Raw genomic sequence first — 15,797 nt, forward strand, 5'->3', positions numbered from 1 at the left:
TGCTCCACATCACTAATCATCAGAGAAATGCAAATTAAAACCACAATGAGATATCACCTCACACCAGTAAGGATCGCTACCATCCAAAAGACAACAACAAATGTTGGCGAGGTTGTGGAGAAAGGGGAACCCTCGTACACTGCTGGTGGGAATGTAAATTAGTTCAACCATTGTGGAAAGCAGTATTGAGGTTCCTCAAAAAACTAAAAATAGAAATACCATTTCACCCAGGAATTCCACTCCTTGGAATTTACCCTAAGAATGCAGCAGCCCAGTTTGAAAAAGACAGATGCACCCCTATGTTTATCGCAGCACTCTTTACAATAGCCAAGAAATGGTAGCAACCTAAGTGTCCATCAGTAGATGAATGAATAAAGAAGATGTGGCACATATACACAATGGAATATTATTCAGCCATAACCAGAAAAGAAATCCTACCATTTGCAACAACATGGATGGAGCTAGAGGGTATTATGCTCAGTGAAATAAGCCAGGCGGAGAAAGACAAGTATCAAATAATTTCACTCATCTGTGGAGTATAAGAACAAAGAAAAACTGAAGGAACAAAACAGCAGCAGAATCACAGAACCCAAGAATGGACTAACAGTTACCAAAGGGAAAGGGACTCGGGATGATGGGTGGGAAGGGAAGGATAAGGGGGAATAAAAGGGGGGGGGCATTTCGATTAGCAGACATAATGTGGGGGGAGCACGGGGAAGGCTGTGCAACACAGAGAAGACAAGTAGTGATTCTATAGCATTTTACTACTTTGATGGACAGTGACTCTACTGGGGTATGTGGGGCGGGACTTGATAATGGGCAGAGTCTAGTAAACATTATGTTCTTCATGTAATTGTAGATAAATGATACCAAAATAAATTTAAAAATAAATGAAAGAAGAAAAAAAGATGGTTGAAATACCAGCAGCCCAATCAGCTATTGATGGGACAAATCCCTAAATAAGAGGGATTATTTGGAGACAACAGAGTAGGTCAGGAGAAGGGGTGGAATCCATGAAAGACTGGGACAGACAGTTGAGAGGGAGGGGAGGGACAGAGAGGTGAGGAGTAGGGAGAGACAGGAAGTTGAGGGTTTTCAAGTCTGAGGCTTTTGGTTTCTTGAAGGTGGGACAGGCCAGCTCATTCTGAGTTCCAGGGATGGGGAAAGAACAGAATTTGGCATGTTATTTATTGGCTCTTCAAGGAAATCTAATCCAGATGTCTCAATGAAGTCCTCTGTACAGGGGTTATGTGCGCAAAATAACCAAAAGATTCACTTGTTCATGCTTCCCCTAGTTCATATATTTGGTATTATGTAATTTCTAAAAGAGCTAGGCAGCCTCAAATATGCCACAGTAACTTCTTATTGTTCTAATGCTCCAGAAAGGAAATGGGGGTGTGCTTTTGTGGGAAAGGTAAGGAGCACAGGAGCACACAGGTTGGTAGGTTCATGTCTTACTTCCTCAGTTCTCCTGGTTCCCAGTGCTGAGCATGGTGTATCATTTGCTCAATGACTGCCTTCATGAATGAATATTCTAAGTGTGCAAGGCTCTTGGAGCCTTACAGACATGTATGCTGGGTGACTTGCCTGCCTACCCGTACCCCACTGGAGCCACATCGGCCCATGCCAGCTCTCCCAGATGGTAGCTGCCTTACCTCTCTGTGTACTGGGCCATGGCTGTGCTTGCAGGGGTTGAAAATTCATCATCCTGTTTCTGGCTCAAAAAAAATCCATTTATTTTACTTAGATTCACTTTGCATTCACTTTTTTTAATGTTTAATGGATCCTTATGAAGTGCCCACTATGTGCACGTGTGGTGCTAAGCCTTGAGACTAGAGAGAGATGGTCTCTGCCTTCATGGGTCTCCTGATAAATTTGTGTCCACTGAAGTTCTTTTGCTTTCCTTCTTAAGTAAAAGGATGGAGCTATGGCCACCTGCTTGATTCAAGTGAGGCTGATTATTGACCTTATAGGTCACTAACTTCAGGAGATGCCTTAGGAGGAAGCACAAGAATGGGCTCCATGGTCAGACAGACCAGGCTTTGAAGCCAGCTTCAGCCAATTAAACACCGTGGGGTGCCAGGCACGTTACTTAGTCTTTCTCAACTTGATTCTTATTTACTAAATGCAGACAGATAATGGTATCATTTTAGGACTCATTATGGCACTTCTTGTCTCCAGAAAATGGTCTCATTTGTAAGTGTGGGGCTCTTTTTGCTGCTATATGGACATACTCTTATAATCCCACATCTGAATCTTTTAGATCTGGGCTTTTGGAAATATCAGTATTTAGAGATAAGAAATAGCAGAATTCTCTAAAGGGAAGTAGAAACAAGACAAAAAGGCTGCCATCATCTTTGCCCCAGAAGGATGGTTAGGAGCTGCATTTTGTTTACTGTGAATGAAAACAGCTCGAGTGATAAACTTCACTCTCAGAATCTCAGTGCATTTCACGTCTGCTAGCACTCATAATGCCATTGTAAAGGAGAAGGGAATGTGGGCTGTGCTGCAGGTTTTTTTTTTTTAATCGATAATTATTTTTTATTGAAGGGTAGTTGACACACAGTATTACATTAGTTTCAGGTGTACAACACAGTGATTCAACATTTATATACATGATAATTCTAGGTACCAGCTATCACCATACCAAGTTGTTACAATATTTTGACTATATTCCTTATGCTATACATTACATCCCGGTTACTTATTTATTTTACAATTGGAAGTGTGTTTATATATATATATATATTTTTTTTGTGTGTGTGTGTGTGTGTGAGGGCATCTCTCATATTTATTGATCAAATGGTTGTTAACAACAATAAAATTCTGTATAGGGGGGTCAATACTCAATTGTGCTGCAGGTTTTATGGATACAGGAACTGAAGAAAGTGTTGCCTGCACAAGTTGGGTGTATAGTGGCTGTAGTACCAAACCAGAAAGGTGAGACCCAGTTTCTCATTCCAGTCCTACCCCTTGTGGTGGTGAATGGGACCTGTAACTTAACTGGTCAGTCTCAGCCTATTTTCTCAACTCTTAACATGGTAAGACTGGTGTTGCCCTGTTGGATCCAATGAGGATGAGATATCTGGTATGTGGATACATGGGATGCAGGGTCCAGGGCTGGGCAGACATAGGTGAGTGCAAGTGTCCTTGGTTGGGATCTAGACCCACAGTGAAGTGCAGGCAGCAGCAGAGATGGGGCCGAGGAATGGTGCATGAGCTTCCCTCAGGGAAGGTGCCCTTTATGTTCTAGGTGTCAGGAGAGCTGGTGTGACTCCAGAGCTGGCAAATTGTGTTAGTGATTCCAAGGCAAAGGAGAGCATGTCTAGTGCCTGAACTGCTCACACTGCCTAGAAATCCTTCTTCCCATACATCTTGGTTTCACTGTGTGTATGCTGTCTTCCAGCTCTGGATGAATACTGCAGACAACCTGGAGCTCTCCCTCTTTTCCCATCTTGTGGAAATCCTCCGATCACCAAGGTAGGATGGGCTTTGGCAGTCTGGGGGTTAGAACAGCTTCATGCCAAGAACAGGGAGAAAGAGAGCAGGCTCAGTAACCACAGACTTCTGGGTCTCCATGTGTCAGCATGTCTGTCTCAATCAGTTTGGGCTGCTATAACAAAATATCATAGACTGGGTGGCTTATAAACACCAGACTTACTCTCACAGGTTTAGAAGCTGGAAGTCTGAAATCAAGGCACTAGCAGATAGGGTGTCTGATGAAGGCTGATTAACTGGTTTATAGATGGCTATAGATCATTCTCACTATGATTTAACCCAGTGGGAGTAGTAAGGGAACCCTGGCATCTCTTTCATAAGGGTGCTAATCAACTCCCAAAGATCCCACCTCCAGACAGCACCCCATGGAGCTTCCATCATATGGATTTTTGGGATACAAACATTCAGTCTATAGCAATGTCCTTCTCATATGGGTCACATACATGGGAGAAGTCTTTCTCTGCTGGTGATTTGGGGTCTTGGGAGGGTTCTTACTAGCTCTGGAAATTAACACATTCTCAGGGGCTCAGTAACTGTGGTCAGAAAAGGAAAACACTCCTCAGGGTTCCATTTGCCTCCTGCTCCCTCTAAGTGACTTCTCCAAGTTGCTTTTTTAGTTACTCAGGGATTTTTCAGGTTTCAAGTGACAGATAAAGAACTCAAACCAACTTAGGGAGGGAAGAAAGGGAGGAAAGAGGAAGGTAGCTACAGAGAGAAAGAAAGGAGGAGAAAGAGGGAATTTATTGACTCCTGCATTTGAATGGACAAATCTTCATATGTGACTGGATGGTTCTCACATCACCTTATCTGAGATCTGTCACCAATCTTGTGTATGATTTTTCCAGGCTGGCTTCATTTCCATAGTCAGTAAGAATGGCTGCTGGGCAGCTCCTCACAACATACCCTCACTCAGCAGAAAGGATTTCTCTTTCTTGGCAGTCCCAGCAACAGGATGGAGTCTCACTGGGCCATCTTGGGTCAGGTAGCCAGGCCCTAGTGTGACCTCTGGAGCAGGTAGAGGGGAATTAGAAAGAGGTTGTTCCTAAAGAAAACCAGGGGAACAGATCAGAATGTGACCAGAATAAGGGCAAATGCATTCTATTTCACACCCAGTTCTTTGTGCTGGAAGTTCAAAAAAGAACAAGACACAGTCCTGTGGAGAAGGAATACAGGAAAGCAGGTGCTCCGCACTGGGATAGGAAAGAGTCCTAAAGACAGTGGGAGCTTATAGGTGGATAAGTACACACCTTCCCCATTGAGTTCATGAATACAAATTGCACATGGAACTGGTTTGGTGTATCAAACCAGTATATCAAAATGTGGAGCTTGGGAGAATTTAACATATTTATACTGGCAAGACAGTTCAAGAAGAACAATCCATCCCAATTCACCCTCCTCTGCCTTTTTTTCCCACCACTTTCCCCTTTCTGTACCTGTTGTTTTCTAAGAGACGGGCATTTATCCTGGGCGCTGTTTTGTTTAGGGGCATAGAATTTACTGGAAATTGGACTTGTGATTATTCTGAGGAGGGGGATGTGGATGCTTGAATTATTTCTCCCCTTTGACTCTCAGCAGCGTGTTCATCCACTTTGCGGTTTGGGGCAGGCAGGAAGAGCAACACACCCAGACAGGCTCAACATGGGCCCCATGCTCCTGGCTGTTGGGAAGTGCTCCGCGGTCTCACATGCATCTGCTGGCTTTGTTCTGAGTTTTCTGAGACCAGCATTAGTTTTCCCTGAGGCTTGGAATTTAAAAATCAATAATTGGGGGTTGTCTTTAAAGGCAGTTTCCGGGGGAGAGGGGGTAGGGAGGGAAGGCTCATCCCTGAGCTGCTCTAGCACTTGGCAGACACATATTCAATGGGTGTCTGACAGCATTTTGATGAGTTGCCAAGAAAGCACTGGAATCAGAGGGCCATGGAGCAAGCCTGACTTGGGAAACCTTTTTAGCAGAAATACAGCAACTTTGGTTCATTCCAGTAAAAGCTTTCACTGCCTCTCTCCTGGACTCACCAGGGAAGGACCCCGGAATGCTGAAGTTGCTCACCAGGCAGAACTTATACCCAAACTCGTCTTCCTTTTCAATGAGCCGGGCCTCACCCCCTGCAAGATCCCCACCATTATTGCCATTCTGGGCTGTCAGCTGAGGGGCCACTTCAGCATCCAGGACTTCCTCAGGTACTGTGCCAAGGGGGAGGGGCTGACACTTGGTACTATTTAACAAGAGAATATAGGCCCTCACTGTCTCATGAGCACATTCAACCCAGCATTACTACCATCAAAGTCATGGCAGGTTCCATTTCTTGGGAACTTTTTAGGGGGTTCTGTTCAGAGATGAGTTGACAAAGGAGTGGATCTGACAGACTCCCCAGAAGGCTGTGCATTTTTAGGGGCTTCTGTTCTGGGATGAGTTGACAAAGGAGTGGATCTGATAGACTACCCAGCAGGGCTGTGCGATCCTTGTACACTGGTGCTTGGATATAGCTACTATGCCAAGAATTCAAGAATTTCCGTGAGCACATTTGATGCTCACGGATCAACCAGTTGATGTTCCAACATGTCTGCTTTATGCAGACTTCCCAAAAGATACTCCCAGCTGGTGTGATACTTAGCCTTTTCTGTCCTCATCACTGTCTGTTCTATTGATCTGGTAGAGCTAGAGTTAACTGCTCTGATGAATCCTGACAGATTTTAAAAGTCTCTGGAAATATTGCATTGATTGTAGAATGATGTGACTCCCCTTAAACACTCCCTTGAAATTACATTTGGATCCGTGTAGACAACTGTCATGTGTGTTCAGCAAGGTTGAGCCCACCACTGAGTGTATTCTTCTTTCTCTGCATTAAGAATCGGGCTGTTTGTTGTGTATACCCTGAAGCCTTCATCAGTGAATGAGAGGCAGATCTGTGTGGACGGAGCCCTGGACCCCTCTGTGCCTGGTGAGAAGACCTTTCCCTGACACCAGCCTGAAGGCAGTCTGAGGGCCACGTGCTGTGGGGCCATTTTGCAGAGGGAAGGACTGAGGCAAAGGAGGGAGAAGAGACCCCCATCTGGGCTGTTGTTCCTAAGTAGTGGCTTGTGAGATCATTATTTTATGCATAGGTTCACGTATCACATCAAATTATATGGAATTTCCAAGGCCTCCAGGATAAAACTCAGTTTTCTGAAGACCAGCAGGTGGGATCTTTCCTGCTCCATCTCCTGCCTTCCTTCCTGGTTGAATCTCTCCCACCCTTGCTCCCCTGACCAACCCTGACTTCAGCACTCTGAAGCACTTGCATAATCTAATGTGTGATGGCCTGTCCTCCATCCATGCTTTACATGTATGTGCTGTTGCTTGGCAGGAATGCCTCCCCTGTCCCCCAATGCCCTAGCTCACCTGACTAGATTAGCCATTTGCTGTCCTACCAAGCCAGGTTGAGTCACCTCTTTTGTGCTTCTAAAGCCCTTAGGCTTTCTCTAGTGCCTGGTTTTGTGATTTGTTTTGGTTCTTTGCATCTTTTTCTCTTCCCAACCAGAGGGAGGACAGCACCTACATAGTATTCTGTATTCTCTCTGCTAGGGCAGGTGTGAAAGGAATAATTACTGATGGCTTTGTCCTGGGTTCTCCAGATCTGCACTGTCCAAGATGGGAGTCTAGCTTCATGTGGCCATTTCAATTTCAATTCTATTTAATTTAAATTAAATGCAATTAAAAATTCAATTCTTCAGACACACTAGCCACATGAAGTATAACTTGATAACCGTATGAGGCTGGTGGTTACTGCATTGGGCAGGGCAGATATAGAGCATTCTTATCACAGCAAAAGATTCTCTTAGGCAATGTTAATCTAAAAACCTCTTTTCCTCCAATCAAGCCTGAGAAGTAGGAATTACTATTCCCATTTTGCAGATGAAGACTGAGGCTCAGAGATTTTTGGAACTTGATAAGAGATGGATCCAGAATCCAACTAGAAGGAAATACTGACTCCACTTCCCCAAGCTGCCTTGTCATTCGGGTTTCTGCAGTATGGTGGCTGTGCTCCAATTGGTTGTAAAATAACTGGCCAATCAAGGGAATGAATGAATGGATAATGGGCCATTCTGTGAGTTTATTTAGTCAACTGCTTCTTAAATGGCCTGCATTCTGAATTCTACAATTCAAGCTCTATTTTTAGTGCAATATCTACATGGCAAATGCCTAGCCTGGAAGCAAACTGAGAGTAGGAACCTAGATTAAGGACCATAATCTTCATCACCCTGTTCTCAGTGCCTTGCGTAATGTCTTTCATAACACATAGAGGTGCTCAAGAAATGTTGCAGCCTATGATAAGTTAAATAATTCCTCTACTGGAAGATAAATTGGACCTTATCATTTTAAAGTTTTTCTGGGCATAAGGAATATAAAAACATCTCTATTTAAAGGGAACTTTAGGAACATTTCCTGAATTCTGTTTAAGCATTGCATAGAAGTCTAGAATTGGATGCCAGAATTTCAAATCTCATCCGTACCGGATTCCTCCGTGAATTAAGCATTTGGTGAATACGATTGCTTACTCCAGCAAACATTATGTCTCTTTACATCCGTTTTCTCTCAAATCCGAATTTTCTTTTTTGTAGCTGGAAGCCAAACATCTGGAAGGACAATCTGGCTCAGAAACCAGTTGCTGGAGATGCTGCTCAGTGTAATATCTTCCTCCCAACTTCATCTGTCCTCCGAGTAAGTAGCTCCAGGAAGAGTGATTTGGCACGAGGTTCCCTCATACAGGGTACAGTATTAAAACCTTTTCTTAATGAAAAGTTTAGCATTTCCAAGTTGGTTTTCTGCAATGTGTTTCCTGCACTAGACAGAAAGCAAATTACATTCTCTCCACCCAATAAAGCAAACCTTGCCTTAAGATATTCTGATGCAACTGTTTAATGGGCATGAGTAACTCAAAACAGATTTGGTATAATTACAATAAACTCCTTTTGTCACCACTGCTATAGTGTAATTGTTATTGTTTTGGCAGTTGTGACAATCACTGATTTTGACGTCCTGTACTTGGCAAACAATAGAATGGAGAAATGGTTAGCCTAAATACCATCTATCAAGAGAAAGGCTTGCCAAATTCTTTTCCTTTGTGCTGTTGGTTATTCAGTTTTTTTTCCAAGTCGAAAAAAGCAGTATCTGCCTTCAGTTAGCTTTCAAAACAATGTGTAACTATAAGTGCCATTAGCTCTCTCTCTTGCTGATGCCTGCTTTATCTCCAACTCTTCAGTCCTTCAGTCAGCAGCCATTTGTTGAGCATCTACTGTGTGCCAGACACTTCCTTGCTCTGAGTGGGTTATGCTCAGCAAGTCTGTCTAGAGTGTTGCTTTTGCTGAGGTGACATTTTAGTCTGTGTGTGTTTGGGGGAGGAAAGAGTAGGGTGGGAGTCACCCCTCAGTAAAACAGTGTTTTAAAGGTCTTTACATTCCACAATCAAAACATGGTAGAACTGGAAGATGCCTTGGAAAGGAACTAGTCCAGTCCCTTCCTTTATCATCTTTTGGAAAGGGAATATAGTATACTGCTTAAGCACCAAGGCTTTGACGTCTAGACCTTGTGGGTTCAAATCCCAGCTCTGCTCCCAGAGATCTTAGGGAGGTTCCTTAAGCCCTATATGCCTCACTTCTACTCATCCATGTGAAATTAAAAATAGTACCTGCCATACTTGGAAATTAATATGTGGACAGCCCTGAGCATGGGACCTGAGATGCTATACATACTCCCTCAGCTAACAGTTACTGTCATCACCACCAGCACCAGCACCACCATCATCACCGTTCTCCTTATCATCTCCACCATTCTCACCCTCATCATCAAGGAGAGTGGCCAGAGCTCATCAAGACCTGACAAAGTCATCCAGTTATAAACAGAGGCTGGGCAGAAGAGAGGACAGTCTTTTGACACCCAGTCCAGTCACACCCTCACCATGCCCAATCTGGCAGCTGGTGCTGCAAACACTGCCCAGCAAAGATGCACCTTCCCTGGCCCTCAGGAGGCTCTCCTTGCCTGAGCCACTGCCCCTGAGGACTGGCTGCCTACCTCACTGCTGTCCAGGTCCCTCTAGCGAGTCTCTGTTCTCCAGACTCACCCATTTAAAATTCATTTTTTGAAAGTGACAGTTAAACATATACTTTTTTTGCCTAAACTGACATAGGTGCATAAATGTTGTAATATTCCATTAAAGTTTTTTTAACCAATGTATTTAAAGAGGGCATTAAATAACCATTATGAGTTTTAGGACTATGCTGATGTAATTAGATAGGTGGCTAGTCAGACACTGTTAAGTATGAGTATTAGTGGAGTAGGGCTATGGAGGGGCCCATACATTTTTATATCTATTAATGCATAGTTGCCAATTGTTTTGAAAAGCTTAGGCTAATTTACACTTCAGCCATTACTGGACAAATTCATCCATTTCACAGCAACCTTGCCGCCTTTTACTTTACCATTCTTCTACAGTGTAAGATGCACTCTGCTGAGTGGTGTCCAGATGTTAACCTTAATTTGCCTTTCATAGGTGACTGGGGAGGGTGAACATTATTCAGGTTTTCTGGACATGTCATTTGCTCATGGACTGAGAGATAACTTACTGCATTTATTGGCCCCTTCAGGACAAAAGAAGAGATGTTTCTGAACCTGGGGCCTGGCTGGTTCCTGCTATTTGTCCAGGGCCACCTGCATCCTAGCACCACTGTGTTGGGATTGAAGCTGCTGCTACACTTTTTGTCAAGCCCCTCTCTCCGAGGGAGATTTAAAGAAGGCCTGTCTGCAGGATCCTGGGTGGAACGCAGCTCCGAGGGTGTGGACGTTGTGATGGGTGAGTGTGCGGCCGTCTCCAGGGGGCAGAGTTCTTGTAAGACTCCTCCCCCATTGGGACCTTCACAGCTCTGTGCAATAGGATCAACTTGACCCCTGGCCCTTGACCGGCCCCAGCCCCCTCTGACTTCCTTTTCAGGATTCCCCTATGGTCCTCACTGCTCTTTAGACCCTAGGGGCTTCTTTCCATTCTTGGAAGCCTCCTTAGCTCTGGTCCTCTTCCTAGGATGTTTTTCCCAACCCACAACACCGGTGCGGCTCTCCTGGCTTTTGTGGCTCCATCCTTCAGGTCTCAGCTCAAATGCCACTCTCTCAGGCGAGGAGGCCCCCCTGCATTACGGAACCCCTGTTATACTCTCTTTGCCTCTACTGCTTTTCTTCATAGTACTTATCACAATTCACAAGCATACCTTTATTTGGGTATTTCATTCCTTAATGCCTGCCCCTCCCACGACACTGTAAGTACTTGGTGAGGGGCTGGGGCTAAGTTCTTAGTGCTTAATGCAAAGTTGCCTTGTTACCTCTGAGATGTTAGGCACTAAATAAGTATCCATTTTTAAATGAATGAATGTACGAATGTGAGGAATGGGGAAAGGAATTCATGTTAAGCACTTTCTTGTGGGTATGTATGTCTGACCTGTATTGCTTTGCAGCATTTCTGTGGGATGGGTAGATGGCAGGGAATCCTTCATGTGTCCAATCCCCACCTTGACCAGAAGCAATAACAATTATTCTCAGTTGGATTTTGTGCCCCTTCCACCTGATCAATAGATAACCTGAAGAGCCAGCCTCCCATGCCTGACCAGAACCCCTGCCTGCTTCCTGGGTTCCGGGTCTTGAAGGACTTTCTGGCCCACCATGTTCATATTCCAGAAGTCTACCTCACCGTGTCCACCTTCTTCCTTCAGACACCACTAACAGAGCTGATGGACAGGCCCAAAGTAAGTTCTTGGGGTGCCCCTGGGGAGGAATGGCACATTTGGTTTACTAAGCCCATGTGATCAAGACCGTCCGGTTGCCTAAGACTGTCCACCCTTACCTCCCTCCATTTTTCCAACTTGTAGTATGTTTTGAGCCACTTCCCTCCCTGTGGCTAGCTCTTCAAAGACCTCGACTGCCTCTGCCTCCCATCATCCCTCCCAGCAGGTCTCCATTTTTATCAGTCCCACTTTTAAATCTTTGTCCTGGGCACAGGTGGGGTGTCATGGGGAGGCAAATTGCTGCCAGCACAGACTTAAAGCCTTAGTTTACACCTTCAGAAAATCATGTTCCTTTCCCTTATTAATGCCCCTGCTCTTTCCCTATATTCTAGTATAAACCTTATATGCTTTGAGTCTTTTGCCCCCCAGGCACCCTGTGCTTAGATGACTTACCTCACACTGGGAGTGGAGGCACCCCTAAGGGGGCCACTATCTCAGGACCTTGCCCTCTGCCACCTGTTTATGCCAGGACCCTCTTCATTGCCTTCTCTCATTGTTCCTGGCAAAGGGCAGCTGCTCAAGGCCGAGCTGGATTCCTGCAGCTCTTCCTGAGTGACCCTGCCCCATTAGCCCTTCTCTCTTCTATATTCTCAGCATCTCCTTTTCACCATTCTTCCCTCATAGACTAATAATGCAGTAAGCCATGTCCCTCCCAAACCAGAAGCTGCCCCCTTGATTCATACTCTGGACCAGCTGTGTCCCATTATCACTCTCCTGTCCTTCCTTGGTCAAATTTCTCCAAAAAGAGCCTACATGCACTGTATGTACCTTCTCACCATCCACTTGGTCACTCACTCATTCACTCACCCCAAATCCAAGGCTTCACTGGCTCCCATTCCTGCAGGATAAAGTTCAGACTCCATAGTCGCCATCAAGATCCTTTGTGATTAGGTGACTGACCCCAGTGCATCTCCTCATTCACCTGCCCTTCGTGCTGGGAGCCTGAGTCACCTCCTCAACAAGACCAGCTGCTTTGTGCTTCCCAGCCTCGTGCTGCACTGAGCTCTTCTCCCACCCTCACGTGCCTGGTCCTCCCTCAGATGCCACCTCCTGCTTAGATCCACTGGGCAGAGGGAACATTTCCCTCCTTTGTGTCTTAGCATGCCTCCCCTTAGGTGGCCCCAATGCACTGGTGTGTTTGCCATTCTCCTTAGATACTGAGCTCCTCAAGAACAGACCCCACCTCTTACCCATCTTGCTGGGCACCTGACAAGTAGCAGACTCAGAAATTGTTCCTGGGTCTTCAGTTGAGTTAAACTGAACTGAATTGAGATGGGGGATGGGATGGAGTGGCATGGCTTTGCAAATAGAAGTCTAAAAAGTTCACTTTTCTTGTGCACTCTTATATTTGACTTACCTAAATCTTGATCTATGCTAATGGCATTATAGAGCACACTTCAAAATAAAGTTCTTACTTATGCCATACTAAATTCATTGAAGTCCCATCTTCTTATTTCTCCAAGAAAGTATTGCAGGAAACAAACATCTGCTGAGTGTCAGGACCTGTCATAGATGTTTTACATATTTTATTTTGCTTGATATCTATAATAATCCCATGGGGTATATAATGTAATTTTCTTTTCACAGAGAGGGAAGCTGAACTGCCAAAATGCTGAATAGCTTGCATCAGGCCAGCTTTTAAAGAGGCAAAGTCAGAGCATCCTGCTTGCCAACTCCATGCTCTCTCCACCTCACTCTGCACTTTCCCCCAAAGCCCTTCAATTCATCCTACAACTTCTATAATCTCACACTTCATTAAACTTGATTGCAACACTGAGTATTTGTGATGTCAGACCAAAAGAAGTAAACTGGAGGGAAGTTGCTAGAGGGTCTTCAGCACCCTCTTGGAGGCATGACTTTCCCTGATGTACCATCAAGAAGGCTGAATTTCCCCATAAAGCCAGTCGCCAGGACAGCTCCTGGGCCATCTTGCCTTTCCCACTGGGGCCGCCTGGGAACATGATGTACTGGCTGGAGAGCCAAGTCCATAGTGTGTAGCTGCAGGCCTCTGCACAGCCTTGCCTCCCCTTTCAGGACAGCCTGGATGCCATGCTTCAGTGGCTTTTGCAGAAGCACCACAGGGAAGAAGTCCTCCGGGCTGGGCTGTGCTCTGAAGGGGCCTTGCTGCTCCTGGAAATGCTGAAAGCCACCATGAGCCAGGTGAGACCCATTCCCCATTGTCCTGGACACACGGGGATGACAGTCACTCTCCAGACAGAGTGGTTGGGCACTGCTGGCTCCAGAAAGCTGGTGGGACCCTAGTGTGTAGCAGAAATGGGGGCTCAACCATGTGTCTGATGGTGAGTTATGGTATGGAGGCAAACAGGTACCAGATCCCCACAGTGTACTGGGTTATCAGCTCTGCACAGTACAATCCTTTCACAACCCCTGACTGAGGCAGAGGAGGCGCCTCAAGCTCTGTCAATCTCTGACAGGGCTGGTCCAAGTATCAGCCAGGGCAGGGACTGTAGCTGGGAGCATTAGCGCTAGGCCAAGCAAGGCTAGGATCAACCCTGATAAGCAAGTTCCTTGAACACAGAGGCCATCTAATCACATGGAGGCAGTATGGGGAAGGCAGCCAGACTTTATAGCCAGACTGCTAGGGTTCAGTTCCTGGATCCACTGGTGACCTTTGGCAAGCTACTTAACCTCTCTGTGCCTCTGTCTGTCCCCTGTGAAATAGGGCTAAAGGTAGAATCTATCTCAGTGGGTTGTTATGATGCAGGAAGAAGAATATGTGTGAAGTCCTTAGAATAATGCCTGCACATATTAAACCCTTCTGCAACTAATGCCCAGGATCCCATAGTCTCCAGTGTTGTGCAATAGAGTGTCCTGTTGAGAGTCCCAGAAAGGAGGTCTTTTCCCTAGATTTCAAGCTCTTTGGCTGCTGTGCACCCCCAGTCATGCTCCCCTGCACTGCCTCTCATAAAGTGTGCTTTCAGCCCCCTACAAGTCCTGGAGACGGTGCCTGGGAGAGGACTTTCCCCATCAGCATGCTGCAGTTCCTCAGCCTTGTGCACAGAACCTACCCCCAGGATCCAGCCTGGCGGGCACCAGAGTTCCTCCAGACCTTGGCCACAGTCACCTTCCCCGTGGGAATGCACAAGGTAGGACACACCATTGCCCCAACTGAACAAGAGCAGGGGTGTGCATCGTCGTCCTTCAAGAGCAAAGGGCAAAATTCCTCCCTGCCCCCCAAAATTAAATGTATTTTAAGGCAACTTGGCTGAAACATCAAGTAAACAACTTGGGTAATATTCCTTTTCTTGGCTGAAATGCATCATGTGGTAATTTTCAGCTCTAAGATTCCACACTTTTTTGAGTTGTTAGGAATCTCAGTGATGAGAAATCTGATGGTGAATCGAGTCCAGTGCTTTATGGAATATCCACAAACTGATAATGCGAAACAACAAATTCCATCCCAGGAAACCTATGGCCAATGCACCAGACAGGTGCAGGGCAGAACTGGAAGACCATCCTGTCTTTTATTCTCAAGACACTTGTCCTGTTTGCAGCCACAACTCAGAAATCCCTTCAGTCAGAGGGTCTGCTGAGCTTAGATGAGATGAGCGGAGCTGGGGGAGCAGAGAGACAGACTGAATCTTCAGGGCAAGGTGTGGGTGTGGAGGCAGAGAAAGGGCTTGGGAAGAGGTGTGAGTATGAGACCTAGAGCCGGTCCAGCAGGCCAAAGAGACTCAGGGAGCTAAGAGCATCTGGGAGCTGAGGCAAGGACAGGTGTGAAGGGCAGGGGTAGGAGAGGCAAGGGGAGAAATCCGCTCAACACCCCCACCTTGGAAGCTGGCGCCCAGACAGGGGGAGTGAGCTAGCAGTGCCTGTCGGCAGATCGATAGCTTCAGTGGAAGGAAGATGTTAGATGGGTAGACCATGGTAGGCAGAGGTTTTAGAAACCATGCCAAGCACAGCAAGCATGTCGCGTTAGCTCTGCAGTTACTTGCTAATGACCAAATGAGTGAAGAAACTTGCTTTTTTAGCTCATCTATTCTAGAATTGTATTCATGCTGACAGCCTCCATCTACTGAACACCTGCAGCCATCCTGAGCCTGGTACCCTAACAGGCCCCCTTCCCAGGCAGTGGTAGTAAAGGGAAAGGGAGATTCCGAATGGGGAAGTGGTGCTGACCAGCTTCCTCCAGGTTTAGTGGGGGCGACAAGGCCTATCTCACAAAATGGTTGAGAGAATGAAATGTGCCACTGTTTATGTAATTAATAAGTGAAAGACACGAGATTTAAACCTCATTCCCTTACCCCAAAGCCCATGTTCTTTGCATCTAATCAGTTTGAAGTACAATGAAATGGCCAAATAAAAGTTAAAAGTAATTAGTTGTAATAAAGGACTAGAAAATGGTCTGATGGGTTAGTGGCAACTGAAGTAAGAAACCAGAAAAGTAAGAGTAGGAAAAGATGTGCTAAAGAGCTGAGGTGGCACCTGTGGGGCAGAGCATGGGATCCCCACACAGAGGACAGGCAGGGGCAA

General features: G+C 45.8%; 1 protein-coding gene across 9 annotated transcripts in view; it reads left to right on the plus strand.

Moving 5' to 3' along the window:
* The window catches only part of WDFY4 (WDFY family member 4), a 314,583-nt gene that overhangs the window by 119,178 nt on the left and 179,608 nt on the right, over positions 1 to 15,797 (plus strand). For all 9 annotated transcript variants that reach the window (XM_057505763.1, XM_036916603.2, XM_036916599.2 and 6 more), the window contains 8 exons: positions 3,407 to 3,480; positions 5,514 to 5,675; positions 6,345 to 6,436; positions 8,097 to 8,196; positions 10,119 to 10,324; positions 11,095 to 11,264; positions 13,338 to 13,463; positions 14,246 to 14,410. In XM_057505763.1, coding sequence (XP_057361746.1) covers positions 3,407 to 3,480; positions 5,514 to 5,675; positions 6,345 to 6,436; positions 8,097 to 8,196; positions 10,119 to 10,324; positions 11,095 to 11,264; positions 13,338 to 13,463; positions 14,246 to 14,410 — 1,095 coding nt within the window. The remainder of the gene's footprint in view (positions 1 to 3,406; positions 3,481 to 5,513; positions 5,676 to 6,344; positions 6,437 to 8,096; positions 8,197 to 10,118; positions 10,325 to 11,094; positions 11,265 to 13,337; positions 13,464 to 14,245; positions 14,411 to 15,797) is intronic.

The sequence above is a fragment of the Manis pentadactyla genome, chromosome 8 (genome assembly GCF_030020395.1).
Source record: "Manis pentadactyla isolate mManPen7 chromosome 8, mManPen7.hap1, whole genome shotgun sequence".
NCBI classification, from domain to species: Eukaryota; Metazoa; Chordata; class Mammalia; order Pholidota; family Manidae; genus Manis; species Manis pentadactyla.